Source organism: Hydra viridissima, unplaced genomic scaffold (genome assembly GCF_058129835.1).
Source record: "Hydra viridissima isolate aposymbiotic clone 2 unplaced genomic scaffold, HvirCarnegie_v1 scaffold_11, whole genome shotgun sequence".
Taxonomy (NCBI): Eukaryota; Metazoa; Cnidaria; class Hydrozoa; order Anthoathecata; family Hydridae; genus Hydra; species Hydra viridissima.
This window is the reverse complement of record NW_028324310.1, coordinates 2,025,309-2,042,422: the sequence shown is the minus strand read 5'-3', so window position 1 is coordinate 2,042,422 and position 17,114 is coordinate 2,025,309. Positions and strand designations below refer to the sequence as shown.

Here is a 17,114-nt window from a genome sequence, read left to right as displayed (position 1 = left end):
GGATTGTCTTTGTTTAAACTGAGAAAAATCCTGTTTGACCAGTTTTTCAACTTACCGAACGCTTACGTTTGTTGAATAGCTTCAAGAATTAACTTTACTGATATTATAATTTCTCCTAAGAATAAAACTATATTTTTCTACTACTCATGTTGAAATTTTACTTTAAAAACGATGTCTAAATTGAAGAATAATAGTTTAATTGTCATCAGTCACCTTTCATCAAGCACGCTACTTTACCTTTTTTAAGACAAATTGTGTCTCAATTCCGGTAACTTTCACTAGGTATGAATTAGCTGCAGATGAATGATATTTATAACACTACTTTCGAACCATCTCCTTCAAAAATATATAATGTAATTTGTTATTTTAGAAGGCAGCAAACTAATTTTCAATTATCTGCGTGATCTATTCTGCGTCCTTTTTTTTGTTTTCTTTGTCTCTTGAAGATTTTTTTTGTTAAAATAATTATAATAAAATACAGTTTTTTACAATATGCGTAAATGCAAATAAAAAGTAATAGAGGTTTACAATACTTCATTCGGATTGCAAAACCAACAATATGTTTACACATGAGTTTCTTTAAGTAATCTGAACAACTCTTCATACACTATGTGACCAATTTTCTTCATTGTTGATCATAGTTAAGGTCCAGGCTTTTTGTTTGAATTGATCAAAAGTGTTCCATTTCATTTGTTTTATGTAATCTATTTCTGTCTGAGTAGTTTTTATTTCATCAGCTAAATAACATTTAGTTGAATCACCTTTTTGCTTGGGTGAGATATTAGTTGGACTATAGATAATCTTTTGTCCACAAATTTAGCGTAACTGTTTGCTCTTGGCTGTAGTTTTTAACACTTGTTGTATATCCGTTTGACCGTTTTGCAGCCATCTTTTAATGCAACCTCTTTAAACCTTGAAAACGAATACCTTTCCCTCAAATTGTTTTCATCTTTCACTATTCTACCAAATGATTCAAGAGCGTTACTAGTATTTGGTGTGAAAAATCTAAAGCCTTCATACCAAGATTGATGAGAATTCAACTATTCTGCTTCAAAGTACCCAGAAAATTCTGTTTTCTAGCGTTTTCCATTTGCAGTTTGTGAAAAGTGTATGCAAAGTGTGAGGGAGGTCTTTTTAACGTTTTATTGTTGCAGCATGAAGGGTGATTATTTAACAAATGGGTCAATAGCAGTCTAAGGAAGTATGGGTTCGAGGGTTAAATGGAAGGAATATAGAGGTTGGGGCTAGAAGTTTAAGGTTGTATTGTCCGTCCTCAGTAAATTCTATTATTGAATAATTCTCAAAATAATCTTCTATTAATGTGTAATGGTGGTTAGTACTCTTTTATTCATTACGTCAACAAAACTACAAGTAATATTTTCTTACTCTCCTTATAGTGTCTAAGATTGTCATCTGTCACATGTCATCTGTCACATGTCATCTGTCACATGTCATCTGTTACATGTCATCTGTCACATGTCACATATCACATGTTACTGTATATCTACAAAAGTTTTTATTAGTTTTTCCTCTTTTACTCTTCTTCTTTATAGGAATTTCTCTTTCTCCTTTTTCTTTATTAGAAAGTTTCCAAAAAAGAAAAAAGAAAAGAAAGAAGAAAAAAAAAAGAAAGTTGGCCAAAGTTTCCGTTTACTTTTCTTTAACCAGTTTTTCTCTGACTTTTGTTTAATTCTTTGCTTTTTCTGTTCATCAAAAATTTCTTCTTCTTTTCTTTTTCTTTTACCCTCAAAAGCTTCTTGTTCATCCAAAAAACTTTTATTCATCCAAAACTTAGTTTAGTTTTTTCGTTTATCCAAGAAGTCCTTCATAACTTTATTTTTTGAGCTTTTTTAGATTTGTATTATAGCTTTGTTTGTTTTCTTTTATAGTTTTGCTAGTTTCTGTTGCTGTACCTATCATCGTTTATTTATACGACAGGTTAAAAAATCTCCGTGTGTCCGCTGTTTTTAATTTTTCTTCATTACGGCTGATTTCTTATCTTTTATATAAATGACAGGTTGAATAAGTTTCTGTGGGTACGTCTTTTCCTAATCGCTGTTTTTAATTTAATTCTCCCTCCTCACAAAAATTTAATCTTATTATAGATTTTCTTTTTCTGTTTCTTGTTTAGAAATAAAATACCATTTCAGGAACAGATTGGATCCTGACTGCTGGTTTAATTGAAAAGCTTCATGCGTTAAAGACAATAAACAACCTGTTGCTATTGTCAACAGTGATGTTTTCGAAATATAATGGTATTACAGATAACAAACTGTTTAACTTTAATTTCAAATACTGATTGCTTTCCTCGTAACTATAGTGTTACATCTTGTTGAATATCAGTTATATTGGGAGGTTTCATGATTCAAGTATAAATACCCTGGTGTCATAGTCGGCAGCAATATCTTGAAGTTCAACTACACTACTTGGTGAAATTTTTATAAATTTTATACTATAAAAAAGTAATAAAACTACGTGGATAAATCAGCTTTTAAATTTCGCTGTCGTACAGCTGCTTGATTCACAGTGATAAAAGAGATGTTTCGCTTTTTTGCCATCACCATGGTTTCCTTGTCAATATTACTTTCTACTCTTGAATTTGGTAGATCTCGAGTTTACGCACAAAGAACAGGAGACAGCGTTACTTGCCAGTCTGATCCCGTTCAACAATGTGATACTCTTAGCGGCATCACTATATGCAAATATGTTTCAAGCACATCATGCATTGCCAGCGCAACAACAAATACAAACGTTAAATAAGTTTATTCTTTTATTTTTTAATTCATTATTTAATAAGTGATCAGCAGTGGCGGAGATTGATTTTTTGGAACTACACGCCATTTATTGAATTAAAACTAACATGTATTAACATAAACTAACATACGTTCAAATATTTTTTATATTCTTTTTATGTTGTTTCAAATTAAGTAAAAAATTTTATCAGAAAATATTTCTTTTCTAAAAACTCGATAGTTATTATAGAACTTTTGATATTTGACCATCTTGCAATGATTAATAGACTCATGGTGTAATAATTTTATATTGATTAAGTTTATATGTTATTATACTACATATTAAATGCGTTGCTTAAATATTTCTTAAATATCTCCTTATAAATACCAAATCGATATTGTACACCTGTAAGTACACCTGTAAATACTGACTGGCACACGCGCATTTATTTACTTAAACGGATGAAATCAATTTACATTTTAACGAGTTAGCTATAAGTTCATCAGTGGAATGTCATGATCTCTGGTTTATAAAACTGATTACTTACTAATTCAGCGACAGGCATCGCGGATCTGCTTTTGGGTACGTATTCACGAAAAGTTCGTAACTCTTGGGTAGCTCAGCTAAGGTTGTGGAAACCGTACGCGCATTTTTAACTCTTGGGTAGCTCAGCTAAGGTTGCGGAAACAGTACGCGCATTTTTAACTCTTGGGTAGCTCAGCTAAGGTTGTGGAAACCGTACGCGCATTTTTAACTCTTGGGTAGCTCAGCTAAGGTTGTGGAAACCGTACGCGCATTTTTAACTCTTGGGTAGCTCAGCTAAGGTTGTGGAAACCATACGCGCATTTTTTTAAGACATGGGTCAAAGTGTTTCGAGCAAAAGTTATAAAAAAAAATTTCTTTGTGGCACCGACGCAATCATTTCAACACTTTTCTAACTTTTCGATGTCGCCATTTTAGAACGACTCATTTTTGCCTTCAAAGTAGGCTTCAGTTTCGGTGATGACTTCCTTGTCTGAGCCAAATCTGTTACCACGTAGCATCTTTTTGAGCCCAATTCGTTTTTATTCATTTCTGCCATCGTTTCTAGTGACTTGTGACACGGTGCATGGTTTTGGTAAAACAAGAGATTTTTCTTCACCAAATGCGACTTTTTTTTTTGGTGATTTCGATCTTCAAATTCTTCAAAAAAAAAAAAAAAAAAACTCAATAAAAACCCAATAAAATAGTCGCCGTTGATTGTTTTTCCCACATCCAAAGTTAATAAAAAATAAACCTTGATTATCGCAAAATACAAAAGCCGTTGCTGGCTGATGGTGGATTTTTGGTGGCTTAGGAAAGCTTTCATTAGCTGTCCGCTATTTAGCTGACTGTCGACTGGATTCTGAAGTCAAATGGTAGATCCTTGTTCAATCTTATGTAATATACCAATGCAAAAACTCAGGCTTATTGTGCGTAAACGCGGCACCCATTTGGAAAACAACTTTTCAATGTTACTAAGTTTGTCAACGATACTAAAAAAAACTGCCTTTTGATAACTTTAAGGTTTCAACTGACTCTGTTACTCATAAGAATTTTCAGAGTTTTTTCAATGTTTTCAGGATTAACAATCTCATTTGGCGTCTAAAACGATCGGCGTCATCAGTGTCATTACGACCAAGTTTAAAATCAGGAAACTATCGTTTGATGGTTTTTGTTAATGGAACTGAGCCCGGGCAACACAATTGATGCCGTTTTTCTTATTGTATGGTAATTTTTCAAATTAAAAAGCAGCATACAAAACTGTTTTAAATCCATTTTTCTAAAAATAACAATGTGACAATTAATCCGCCGTAACTTCTAAACTAATGGTTGGATTGTATGATTCTACTGTATATTGTAAGGTTGGTAATAATTGGACTAATTAAACAATGGTTGGATTGTTTTGAGTTTTCTTTATTCAAAACAAATAAAATCTTATATCATTATTATGAAAACAAGGCCTTTACTACAAAGATAGAATGTTTTATTAAAGAAATATATATTTAAGGCACACTATTCTTATTGAAAATATTTTTCTCCTCCTTAAAACGCATTTTCAGCCAAATACAGGATAAAGTAGTTATCGATCAAGCCATGCGTATCTTAACTTGTTTTTTGTAAATTACATGTTTAATCGGTTATAAAGAGTTGTCGTTTGTGCTTTAAATTTAACAAAGTGGATCAAGAACATCCTCTTTATTCCCAAAAAGTTTTATGAAATAAGAAACCAATAATTCAACATCGTGGAAGAAAAAAGTTTTGCTCTCAAAGTAAAGGAATGGCCGTTTATTTCTACTTTACCCACCAAAGTTGCACGTACTGTTACAAGACTATATGGTGGCCGAAACTATATCAATAGTTTATAAAATGCAGAGAGCGTTATTAATCACAAAAGTCAAGGATACCAAATTTTTAAAGATGTTAAAAGGGTTTGAGTTAAAGGTGATTTTCAAGCTGGGGGAAATCTTTATTTTTATTTAGGTGTTCAGTGTCAGCATCCATAAAAAAAAACAAACAGTGAAGGTGTATAAGTACATCTTTGCAAAAAGATTGTAAACGTAATTTATTGTAAGTGTATTTATAAAGCAGAAGCGAGAAAATGGAATGACATTTCCCTGGCGAACTTAAAAAAAGCATCTTTTCCCTGTCAGTTAAAAATGCTATAGCAAAGTTTATTGAACAAAGCAAACGTTTAACTGTATCTAACTTTGGTAGCTTAAGAAAAGGAAACAAAATCCATTGACAACCAATTTTATATGCACATTGTATGTGGAAATTTAAAGCTATGGAAACCCTAAGTCAAGGGTTAATGGCGTTAATATATGTGAATTTTTATTGATTTCATTGTTTGGATACATCAGAAGACATGTTTGTGGAGATAATTGGGCTCGATAAAGATAGAAGGGATAATTTCGTTTCACCTATGATATAAAATTTTATTTTCCGAACTTTGTGGTCTGTTTAAGATGGCAAACTCTCGGTCACACATTCTTTCATCATACTTTTCATCTTTGTCTAAAATATCTTGTATCTTAGCCTAGCTATCATCATTTTCACTTTTCTGATCTTGGTGATCTTTCAAGAGCTCAGCGACTTCAGTTGAATGTTCAACATCAAGGTGGTTGGTGAGCTGAGAGTTTGGCAATCAGTTTAAGCGAAACTTTCTGTTGCATCCTTTTTCATTTCGTTCAACTTGACAATAGTTCATAACTTGTCGTTCCAAAATGGATTACTTCTTTATCAACAGTTTCAACTTTTCCATCGGCATTTTTCTTCTACACTTGCTTGAGCACTGTCGAAATAGTGTCATGTCTTAGACCAGGCGCCGTAACTTTCAATAATTTTTGACACCAGTCCACTTTGAAACTTAATTAACTTAAAAGACCTATAAAAGGTTGCGAACGTTAAACTTGAAGAAATCTCTGTAAAACACCGTTCGGAAATATTTACCAGAGACCGCACCGAATTAAACGTATTTATCGCACCGAGTTAATGCGGTGCGCAGACCCTTATATATTAACCATGTTTTAGTAGGATCGGCAGCCGTTGAAAGAGGAAAAGCTGTTAGTAAACTTTTATAATTTCTTACTCGCTCTATTTCTCGCTCAACGTGTGATCTATTTGACCATCGTGAGGCAACTGCAGTTTTCTTTTTAAGAAGGGTGAATTTTTGATGACACATTTTATAGAAGATGTTTGTCAATTTCAAGTCCTCTGTCTGCCATAAGTAATAGTTTATGCTTTTAAACGACTTCTTTATTTACGTTTATTTTAACTTTTTTACTACTAAAATTTTACAGCTAGTTCTAAGGATTAAGTACACGAAAATTTTTACGAGCGTCAGAAATTTCTAGTTATAAATTTTTTCAAGTAATTTGTTTAGTTGCCTGATTGAAATTGATGACAAATAATACTTTTTATGGTGCTGCTACAACATAATAAGCGTATGCGTATCGTTTCATTTCCGTATCGTTACATTCCGATATGATATTGGGAAAAACGTATCATCGGAATAACTAGACTTCCGGTATATACCGAGATTTAAACTAACTACAATACCGGTTAAAAACTGGGTTTTTATTGAGTTTTTTTTCATTATTTATTGTAGTTAAAGATTGCCTATTTACCGGTATGAAACTGTAAGTACAAAAAAGTTGTCTTTCTTAACAGTGCATTCGCTGTAATTAAGCTGTTGAGTATTTTTGAATAAAGAAGTTTTGATAATTCATATCACTTTCATTAAAAGTTAACGTAAAACGTTGCTTTAAATTAAAACTTCGATTAAATAGACTAGAATATATTTTTGCCAACAGATTAAATCTTTTAAAACCAACCATAAAACTTCAACATATAAAATCAATTTCGATGAATTGCACAAAATAATCAAGTTACGCTAAAGTTATGGCAGCTCGTAGCAAGCGTAACTTTTCTTGCTTAAACTGAGACTTTGCTTAAGCAGTTTCGCAAACGCTAATATTTCAGAATTGAGTTTACGAAAAATCTTTCGTAGGTTTTACCAAAGATATATATTAACTAGATATCTAAAGGCGGCTTTCCACGGAGCGAATTATTTCGCGCGAAGCGAATTAATTCGTGTCTATTTTTTCGCTGAACCAGAAATTTGATTTCCACGTAAGTTTTATAACTTTTAAGCGCGCTTTTTGGAAAACATGTTGACGAAAAAAAGATGGCTGTTATTTCGAAGAAAATTAATTATTTTAAAAATGATGCAAATGAAAAGAGAAAAAGTAAAGAATAAAAAACGATTTTGGGTAAGAAAAGTTTATGCCGAACGCCTACAGAAAGGAGAGTTTCATTTATTAATCCAGGATTTACGTTTACACGACCAGGAATATTTTTTTAAGTATTTTCGTATGTCTCCAACAACTTACGAAGAGTTGCTTTCGTTCGTAGCGCCTATCATTGTAAAACAGAGAACAACCATGAGAGACCCTGTTAGTCCTAGTGAAAGGTTGGCCGTAACACTTAGATTCCTTGTAACAGGTGATGCTCAGTGTACTATTGCTGCAAGTTACAGAATCAGCGCTTCCACTATCAGTAGGATTATTAGTGAAACGTGTGCTGCTATTTGGACTTCATTGAAAGAGAGAAACTATCTACACGTTCCATCAGAAAAACAAGAATGGAAAACAATTGCAAAAGAATTTGAAAATATGTGGAATTTTCCGCATGCTATAGGTGCAATAGATGGCAAGCACATTGTTATGCAAGCTCCTCATAATGGCGGATCAGAGTATTTTAACTATAAGAAAACGCATAGCATAGTTCTTCTAGCTGTTTGTAATGCTAAATACGAATTTACTATGGTGGACATTGGTGACTCTGGAAGACAGAGTGATGGTAGTGTTTTTAATAACTGCAGTCTTGGTTATGCAATTGAAAATAATAAATTGAATATTCCTGATCCAGAAAAGATTGGTAATTCAGATAAAATAATACCGTACGTTTTAGTTGCTGACGATGCTTTTGGTTTAAAAAGGCACATGATGAAACCATATCCCAATCAAAACATTCTTTTAAAACAAAAAATATTTAATTACAGACTTTCAAGAGCCAGAAGGGTTATAGAAAATACATTTGGCATTGCCACATCACGCTTTCGAATATTTCGCAGACCAATTATTGCTAATCTCGAAAAAGTAATTTTGATTACACAAGCGATTGTAGCCTTACACAACTTTCTGATGAAAAAAAGGTCAGCAAACAATTATCTCTACTGCCCCACAAATTATACTGATATCAACGGTCCTGCTGGGTTTAGACCAGGTGATTGGAGGCAAGATAATTCATGTTCTGCTGCACTGCAACCACTGTCATCAGGTTCTAACAACTACTCAAAAGACGCAAAGCAAGTTAGAGACGACTTTAAAGAGTACTTCAATTCACCAGAAGGTGAACTCGAATGGCAATTAGACTTAGTAAATAGAAATTCATAAAAAAATTGCTTTAAAAAACTGTTAACATGTCAATTCTGATTTTTAAAAAAAAATTTAAAATGTTCTAGAATTTCTGTAAATTTCTATAATTTCCGTAAAGTTTCTGGTTTTAAATATATATGTTAATACTTTTGATAAACATTTAGAAATTCATTTGAATGTTATTTCATATAATTTATTTGTATCTGTAACACAGATAAAAATAAGGCATTAGCAAATATAAAATATATATAAGTAGATTTAAAAAAAAAAAATTAAGGTGAAAAGTCTCCATAGTAAACCATGTAGTTTATGGGTAGTTGCTATCATCTATTAGTCAAAATATTACGACACTTTATATTCTGATATTTTATTAAGACAAAGTTATTAATGTTAACAACTGATATGATAAAAAGACTTTTAGAGTAAATTATAATATAATTTATATATATATATATATTATATATAATATATATTATATATATATAAATATATATATATATATATATATATATATATATATATATATATATATATATATATAAAATATATACCTAATATAAGCCTATATATAATAATAATAATATATACCTAAACACTCTATCATAAGTGTGTGTGTGTATATATATATATATATATATATATATATATATATATATATATATATATATATATATATATATATATATATATATATATATATATATTTGTATAATTGCTATAAATCAGTTATCTAGTTTTATTGCTAAGATTTGGTCTTATAAATATTATCAAGTTTTTTTGTATTGGTGTAATTATTTTTTAAGTTTTATTAACTTTTTATTAATTTTATATATATATATATATATATATATAGTTATATTATAATTTAAGTTATATTATAATTTACTCTAAATTTCTTCATGCTCGCCATATTTCATGTTGAAAAGAAGTGTTTTTATCTTTATCATAGCCCGTCTGTTTTCTTTTATTGGGAGTTCTTTCATAATTGGAATAAGGCTTCGACAAAATAGGGTTGTTTCATCTTCCTCGACATCTTCCATTGACTTTTTTAACATCTTGTCACACTCTACTAATGATTGTGACAATTGTGACAATGACTCATCATTTTGATTTTTGATCCGTGCTTTTTTTGGAATGGATGGTCTTGTACAGCTTAATCTTTTTCGATTTTCAGTTAGAATTAATTCACTGCTACAACTACTGACACTTGGACTTAATGGTGAAATACTATGCTGTGAGTGAAATGACGGTGAAGCAAAATCTGGAAAAATATCTACATTAGATTCCGTTAGTTTGTTTGCACTTTTTTCATGTAAAAATGCCATTTGATCAAAAAACCTACATTTTGGTAAGTTTGAGGCTGCTGCTCCTGATCTAGTCATACGGTTACGTTTATCTAAACATTTTTTTAGTGTATCTTTCAGATTTTTTAACTTTTTCTGAAGGAAGTCCTCTTCCTTACAAAATTTTAATGCAAGTTTTTTCCACGCATTTAATTTCACTAATCTATCTTTGTATGTGGGATGATTAACATCCCATAAGCTTGGAAGCTCACGAACAGCTTCAAGAAAATTATCTATATCGAATTCAACAGGCATACAATGATCGCTTTCATTCTCTTCATTTTCGACTACTTCACCAACTACTTCTTCATTCGTAATTGCAACTTCATTTTGAGAAGCATTTAATAAAGCTTCCAATAAATCAACGTTAACATTTCTTTCTTTAAACCACTGAATAAACGTACTATTGTCGGCCATTATAATTTTGTTGAGTTTGTTTATTTCCGAATTTGCATGTTTGAATATTTCAAAGGTTCTGATTGGCCCTTTCTTCAAGCGAAAAAATTCGCTACAAAAAAAGTAGAAGTCGATCCAACTATTTTGCGAAGAGAAATTTTTCGCCTTGCGATAAAAAAAATCTTTGTGCGCATGCTCTCAAATATTCTTGGCGAAATTATTCGCTTCGCGCGAATTAATTCGCTCCGTGGAAAGCCGCCTTAACTCGCGCTTCCGCAGTGAAGCAAATTTTTTGCTAGCCTGAAATGACGCAATGATAAATCAAAGCAAAACAAAAATTCATTATTGTCAGTTAAAATAAAACGGCTACCGGCATAAAAAACTTAAAAAACATGCTTCTTACGGAAATTTTGTGAAGTGAGACATCCAGTTAATATTATTGGGTTTTACGCAGAATTTTGACCAAAGTACGAGGAATATGCACCCTGATCTCTCCATGGAAACACGCTTGATGTCTTTGTGCTAAAACTCCACACCTAAATTACTTAGTTGAAAAACTAGAAATGGCTATCTTAAACTAAACTAATGCTTTAGACTAAATTGGAATGTTGTTTAAGTTTAACAGTATAAATTTTAATAATAAATAAAAATAACAAATAAAAAAATAACGGATATAAAGCTTCGCACTTGCCGATTTCGGTAGTTCTTGACAGTGATCCTTCACTAAAATAGGGGATGCAAAAGTGGGAATTTAAAACCGAAATTTAACTTAAGTTATGTAGCTATAAAATGTTATGTAAGTATGTATGTATGTATGTATGTATGTATGTATGTATGTATGTATGTATGTATGTATGTATGTATGTATGTATGTATGTATGTATGTATGTATGTATGTATGTATGTATGTATGTATGTATGTATGTATGTATGTATGTATGTATGTATGTATGTATGTATGTATGTATGTATGTATGTATAAATGCTAAACATATTTGTTTGTTTTAGTTTACAGAAACAAAATAAGAAAAAAAATGAAAGTTTATTTCCATTTTAACTTAAAAGAAAATGGATTTTTAACTGCTGTAGTGGAAGGGAATGAAAAGGATTGTCCTGATATCAAAAGCTGCTTGCAACTTGTTTGTACCCTCCTTCAAAAAGAAAGAAAAATATCAATTGAAGTGTCTTGGTTAGATATTTATTTTAAAAAGAAGTTATTGACTTTAGATGCTTCTTTGTCACTTTTAACCAGTGGTGATGATTTGCATGTAGAGATTAATGATGATCGATATTCAAAAAACAAAGTTATTTATGAGAAAACTGTCATTTCAGAGTCTTTAAAAAATGGAAATGAATTAAAAACAACAGTTAGCACAGTTGAAAATAATTTATTAGATTCTGATTTAAAGTCACTACTTTCTAAAGCAAAAAAATATATTGCAAAGAACCGCTTTGATCTTGCTATTACTTTGTACAAAGAAATTATTAAAAAAGACAAAGATTCTATTGATGGGATACATGGCATTGCATACATTTACTTCAAAGCTCTACGTTTTTCTGATGCTATACCATACTTTATGAAAGTTGTTCAGCATGATCCCTCAAACTTTGCTGTTCTGATAGATTACTGTGTGGCACTTATTAAAAGTGGTGATTGCCAGAAGTCAATTAGTGTTCTCTCACATTCTATTGATCAAATGAAGCGTTCAAAGGATGCTATAAATAAAATTCATGATGCAAATGTTGTTCTTGCTTCTGCACTAGAAACTATGGGTGAACTTCAGCATGCCTTTCAGCTTTATTTGACAGTTGCCCAGATGACAGATAAGCAGCATGTAGATGGTTTAGTAGGTTATGCAAGAGTTGGATTCAAGTTAAATCAAGTATGTAATTTTTAAATTTATTTCTAGCATAACATAATTATGTAGAGTACTGACATTTTTTAAGTTTTGGTGTTGTTTTGTTAATTTTTCAAACATTCAAGTTTGTATGCAAAATGACTACTGTTTTATGCAGTAAACTTCATACTTCAATATCCTTTTCTTTTATTTTTCTCAAAATTTACTGAAAAGTAAGCTCCTGAATACATTGCAATATATTCATTATGTGCCAACTCTCTGTCATCAATGTCAATATTAGAACTTGTTTTACTATCCAAAATAAGTAATTTTTAGTTTATTGTTTCAGTTTGTAAATCTAAATGGTTATATTTACTTTCTTCAGTTACATTTTTTGAACTGCTGAGGAAGTTTATGCTTTAGTTCTGTTTAACAGAAATGTCTTGTGACACAGAGAGATTCTGTAATAGATAGCTGAGATAATGAGAGGTACTGTAGAAAATAACTGAGACCCTGAAAGGTTTTGTAGGAGATAAACTAATTTTTTTGAAACTAGAGTTAAATTTCCTTTTCAATTGGTTAATTTTAATAAAAAAAGCTTATCTTAATATTTGTTTTTAATATCTGTATTATTGTAGTTAAACTTAATGTCCATTAAGAGATTTGACATAATTAGCTTTAATTTTCAAATGTTATAAGAGCTGTCTTATGCATAAACTGTCAATAAGCCAGTTAATGATAAGCATCATTTCCTAAAAATTTGCTGAAATCTCTTTTTTAGAATTCTCTTCTCCAATTAATAGCAAATATCAAACACTTAATAAAAATCCAGACAAATCATTTTGCTATGTTATTGTATTTTGAGACATATATAGAATATACTATTGCATAACTTACTTATTTCTAAGAGTTAATATATGCAAAATCATAATTTAAGTTTACCATTTTAAATTGTATGTATGTATGTATGTATGTATGTATGTATGTATGTATGTATGTATGTATGTATGTATGTATGTATGTATGTATGTATGTATGTATGTATGTATGTATGTATGTGTGTATGTATGTATGTATGAATGTATGTCTTGCATTTTTGTGTGTATATTGTTTTTTCTTTTTAGGTGTCTCTAGAAGATGTATTTCTTGTTCTACTAAATGCAATAGTAAAGAAGAAGAATGACAAAGACATAAAAAAGTTATTTGTTGAAATGGTACAGCAAAATGGTGGTTACAATGCTTTAATTTTACAGATGCAAGATGCTAAGTCTGACCCAACTGCTGTTGTATACATTGCCACAATAGTGCGTGAATATGGAGCTCTTAGCACCTGTAAGGACTTACTGAAACAGGCTTTTGCACTGGCACCTAATAGTATTGACATTGCATTACTCTTGACTCATGTATTTGAAAACCTATGCTATTTTGATGAAGAACTAAAATTTGCTATGGAGTTTATAAATGGACAACATGATAGACAGGAGCTTAGGCGAGTTGATTTAAGCCCTGTTCCTGAGGTTCTTAAACTCTTGCTGTCCCAGGATATGAATGACTTAAAAAGCTTTATTAATTCAAAGCTTGATTCAACAAAAGATGTTGAACTGACAGTCTTAAAAGGTAATATGGCAGATATAGAATTGCAACTTTTGGCCCTTTACTTTACTGTTGTGAAAACATGTTTTGTTTTGGGTCACTTGGATTGCATCTCACTTTTTTTGAAGCTACTTGATCCTTTGTTTAATGCTAACGAAAATCTTCACAAAACCCTAATTAAAAATGAACAGGCTTATTATAGTTGCATCAGCCAAATATATAGAACATGTCAGCCACTTGAAATTGACAAAAGTAGCAAAAACTTTGTTTATGTAGTTGGAGAAAGCCATGTGTTGCCTTTGGCTTGGAGAAATCTGAAAATTAATGATATCAATTATGTTATCCATCCCATCTTAGTTACAGGAATAAAAATATGGCATTTGCGTAAAGAATCCAAGTTTTATACAAGTTCTAATTTTGAAAATGCAATAAGAATGATACCAAATGGCTCTACTTGTCTTTTTCTTCTTGGAGAGATTGACTGTCGAGAGGGTATCCAGCATTCTATTGAGAAATGCTGTTATGATTCTGTGGAACAATGTGTCAAATCTTTAACAGATATCTACACACAAAAACTATTACATCTTCAAAAGAGTAAAAAGTTGAAGATTTATGTACATCCAGTGGTTCCCTCCTTAAAAGAAACAATTGAAAATGTTCGCTTATTAAATGAGTGTTTGAAAAATGATATCAGAAAATTGCCAAGATTAACTTGGTTGGACTTTGCAGATGATTTAATCGCTGAGGATGGATGTTCTTTGAAAGAAGAATTTTATTTTGATGGCATTCATCTTCATCCAAGTTATCTTCGACTTATACAACAAAGTGTGGAACATGGACAATAAATCTGAAGTATTTTTGTGTCTCGTTTGATTTTTGTATCAAATTTCGGTTCTTTTTATTAGGTATTTACTTTGATTAGGTATTTACTTTGATTAGGTATTTACTTTAGATTGCATTTACAATTAAGTATTGTAAATGTATTAGATTGCATTTACAATTAAGTATTGGAAAGGAATTTTACTCCTGGACGTATTTGTTTATTTGAGTCTCAGACGAGTTTAAAATATTATTTTGTCTAAATAAATGTTAGTAATAAGTACAAACCATAAAATCTACTAGTTTTTCTCTGTTCTGCACAACTTTACTTAAGAAGTTCGCTGACCTTTCGGTTCGATTATTTTTCGTGAATTCGTAGTTTTAGAATCCTTGTGTTTTTATAAACTTGCAACTCGTATAAACTAAAAGAAACAGAAAACTAAATTATTAAAAAGAGATTACGGGCAAGTTAAAACCTCACGCTTGATCGTTGGATATTTTTTTAATGGAGACCACTATCATTGTGTAATAGACTGAAAAAAACATCGTGAAATATATAGCGCGGGGGCGGTTTTTCTTTTATGAATAATGCGGTGATAGTGTGAGGGTGGAGATAATGTGAACACGGGAGGTATTGTTTAGCCTTTGGGAAAGCTGTTTGTTTATGTTTAGGATTGGGCTGTTGGGTTGCCCTCAGTGTTATGTGGTTGTGCGTGGCTCGTGTATGATTCGTGTAACGGTAGGCTTAAAAACTTTTAAGGCTTTTAAGGCTTAAAAACTTTGTATGGTTCGTGCGACCGTACACTTACCGCTACTTAGGCCTAAAAACTTTAATACAATTAGTGCAATATAATTATTCCTCAATCGAAATATTAATAGAATGATATTTATACTTACTAATGGTTCTTCTTGCTTCACTTATATGCTATCAAATATTCAACTCGTATATTTTTTAAATATTTACAAATCTTTTTAATATATGTAAATAAAGTTAATAATATGCAATTAAAAGTCACTTAAAAGTGTTCTCTTATCACCTTTGGACTCATGGCCAAAGCATCTGTTTATGTTAAAACTATTCTTCTCTTTCTTTTAAATCTTCTCTTTCACTTTGAGAACATTCTTTTCTTTTTCTTTTTCCTCTTCTGTCAAAATCTCATTTTCTCTTTTTCCCAAAAATCACTTTTTTAAAGTCTCCTAAAAAATTCTCCTACCAATTCTTCCATCAAGTTTTTTTAGATTTTTTCAGTAAACTTTTCTATAAAAATTTACTTAAAAAAAATCTTCCAGATTTCCTCAACCGATCTTTTTTTACATATGTCCGCAGATTCCGCAGTTATGTCCGATGTTTCTTAAATCGAGTGCTCTCCTAGCATAAAAAATGAATTTTATTTTCAAATTCCTCAGTGTTTTTTCAACCTCCTAACCGCAGCTCTCTGAAGCAGGTTTTACCAGTTATCTTTTGATCAGCGTTTGTCTCTGATCTTGACTTGTTTGTAAAAATCGTGAAATAATTACAGAATTGTCGCGTGCCCTATTAATTGAACTATTACCATTTATTAGTGCAGCTACAATTGAATATCCGGTTGCTATTCTGAAAACAGTTTTAACTTTTAATTGAATCATTGTTTTTTAAAAGGGCGAATTTGGCATACCGTCGTTGTCGTAAGCAAACCACTTAAGTCAAAATAATTGAGGCATATCACTTATGTTCAAAATTTACAAAATAATTTAAAAAAAATTTCCTTAATTATGTTAAAAATTACTTAATCATATGTTACAAGATTATTGAATTCACAAAGGTTTATAGCTGATTATGTGATGTTGACCAAATAAAAAGTTTTTTGTATGTCCTGTAAAATTTAGTTTTTTTTTTAGGCTTTTTCACAAACCTAAAAAATAATTTTTTGTTGTTGTTCAAGTACCGTGGTGTGACCTAAAAAAATCCTATGCTTTAAGAAAGTCCTAATTTAAGAAATGAAAAATTTCGTATATATAAAAGAGACATTTGCGGAAAATAACTAGTTGTTTTAACTAGATATCTAGTTAGATTATTTTATGTATACGAAATTTGTCATTTCTTAAATTAGGACTTTCTTAAAGCATAGGAATTTGTTAGGCCACACCACGGTAATTAAAGATTAGAATTAGAAAAAGAATGAAATAATGAAAAAGCTTTTTGTAAAAACCAATTTATATCTAAAATATCTGAAGTTGCTAATATACGAAGCAACAAGTTTCCAATGTGAGGCTATTTTCATTAATTGGCAAACTCAGAGACGGCAAAGTGTAATTACTGTCCAACAGTCTTGATCTGCAAAAGATGGTCAACGAGTAGTTTAATTCGCCATCTGCAGCAAAAATACAAAGCTGTTCTAGGTTCCGTAAAAGATGAAGAGGGCAATCAAAAGAAAAGTTTAGTAAGCAGTCAT

General features: G+C 30.9%; 2 protein-coding genes across 3 annotated transcripts; one reads left to right on the top strand and one right to left on the bottom strand.

Moving 5' to 3' along the window:
• Positions 1 to 9,546: 9,546 nt before the first annotated feature.
• Positions 9,547 to 10,684, bottom strand: LOC149881657 (uncharacterized). Its single transcript, XM_090067050.1, has one exon. It carries the CDS (start codon positions 10,451 to 10,453, stop codon positions 9,581 to 9,583), a length of 873 nt encoding a protein of 290 aa, XP_089923176.1. The 5' UTR covers positions 10,454 to 10,684; the 3' UTR covers positions 9,547 to 9,580.
• A 254-nt stretch (positions 10,685 to 10,938) lies between these two features.
• On the top strand, positions 10,939 to 14,977 carry LOC145191266 (uncharacterized). Of its 2 annotated transcripts, XR_016445178.1 has the most exons (3): positions 10,939 to 12,315; positions 13,395 to 14,768; positions 14,803 to 14,977. XR_016445178.1 is itself a non-coding variant. In XM_080068325.2 (2 exons), the coding sequence occupies exons 1-2, from the start codon at positions 11,467 to 11,469 to the stop codon at positions 14,706 to 14,708; spliced, it is 2,163 nt and encodes a 720-aa protein (XP_079924451.2). In that variant the 5' UTR covers positions 10,939 to 11,466; the 3' UTR covers positions 14,709 to 14,977. The 2 variants fall into 2 exon arrangements, 1 of the variants encoding a protein (XP_079924451.2); XM_080068325.2 differs by having other exon boundaries at positions 13,395 to 14,977.
• The last annotated feature ends 2,137 nt before the right edge of the window (positions 14,978 to 17,114 follow it).

Bases quoted from the DNA above. Each gene is read 5' to 3' on its own strand.
- LOC149881657 (XM_090067050.1), bottom strand. From the start codon at position 10,453: ATGGCCGACAATAGTACGTTTATTCAGTGGTTTAAAGAAAGAAATGTT.
- LOC145191266 (XM_080068325.2), top strand. From the start codon at position 11,467: ATGAAAGTTTATTTCCATTTTAACTTAAAAGAAAATGGATTTTTAACT. The intron at 12,316-13,394 runs GTATGTAATTTT...TTTTCTTTTTAG, and splicing joins TTGGATTCAAGTTAAATCAA to GTGTCTCTAGAAGATGTATT.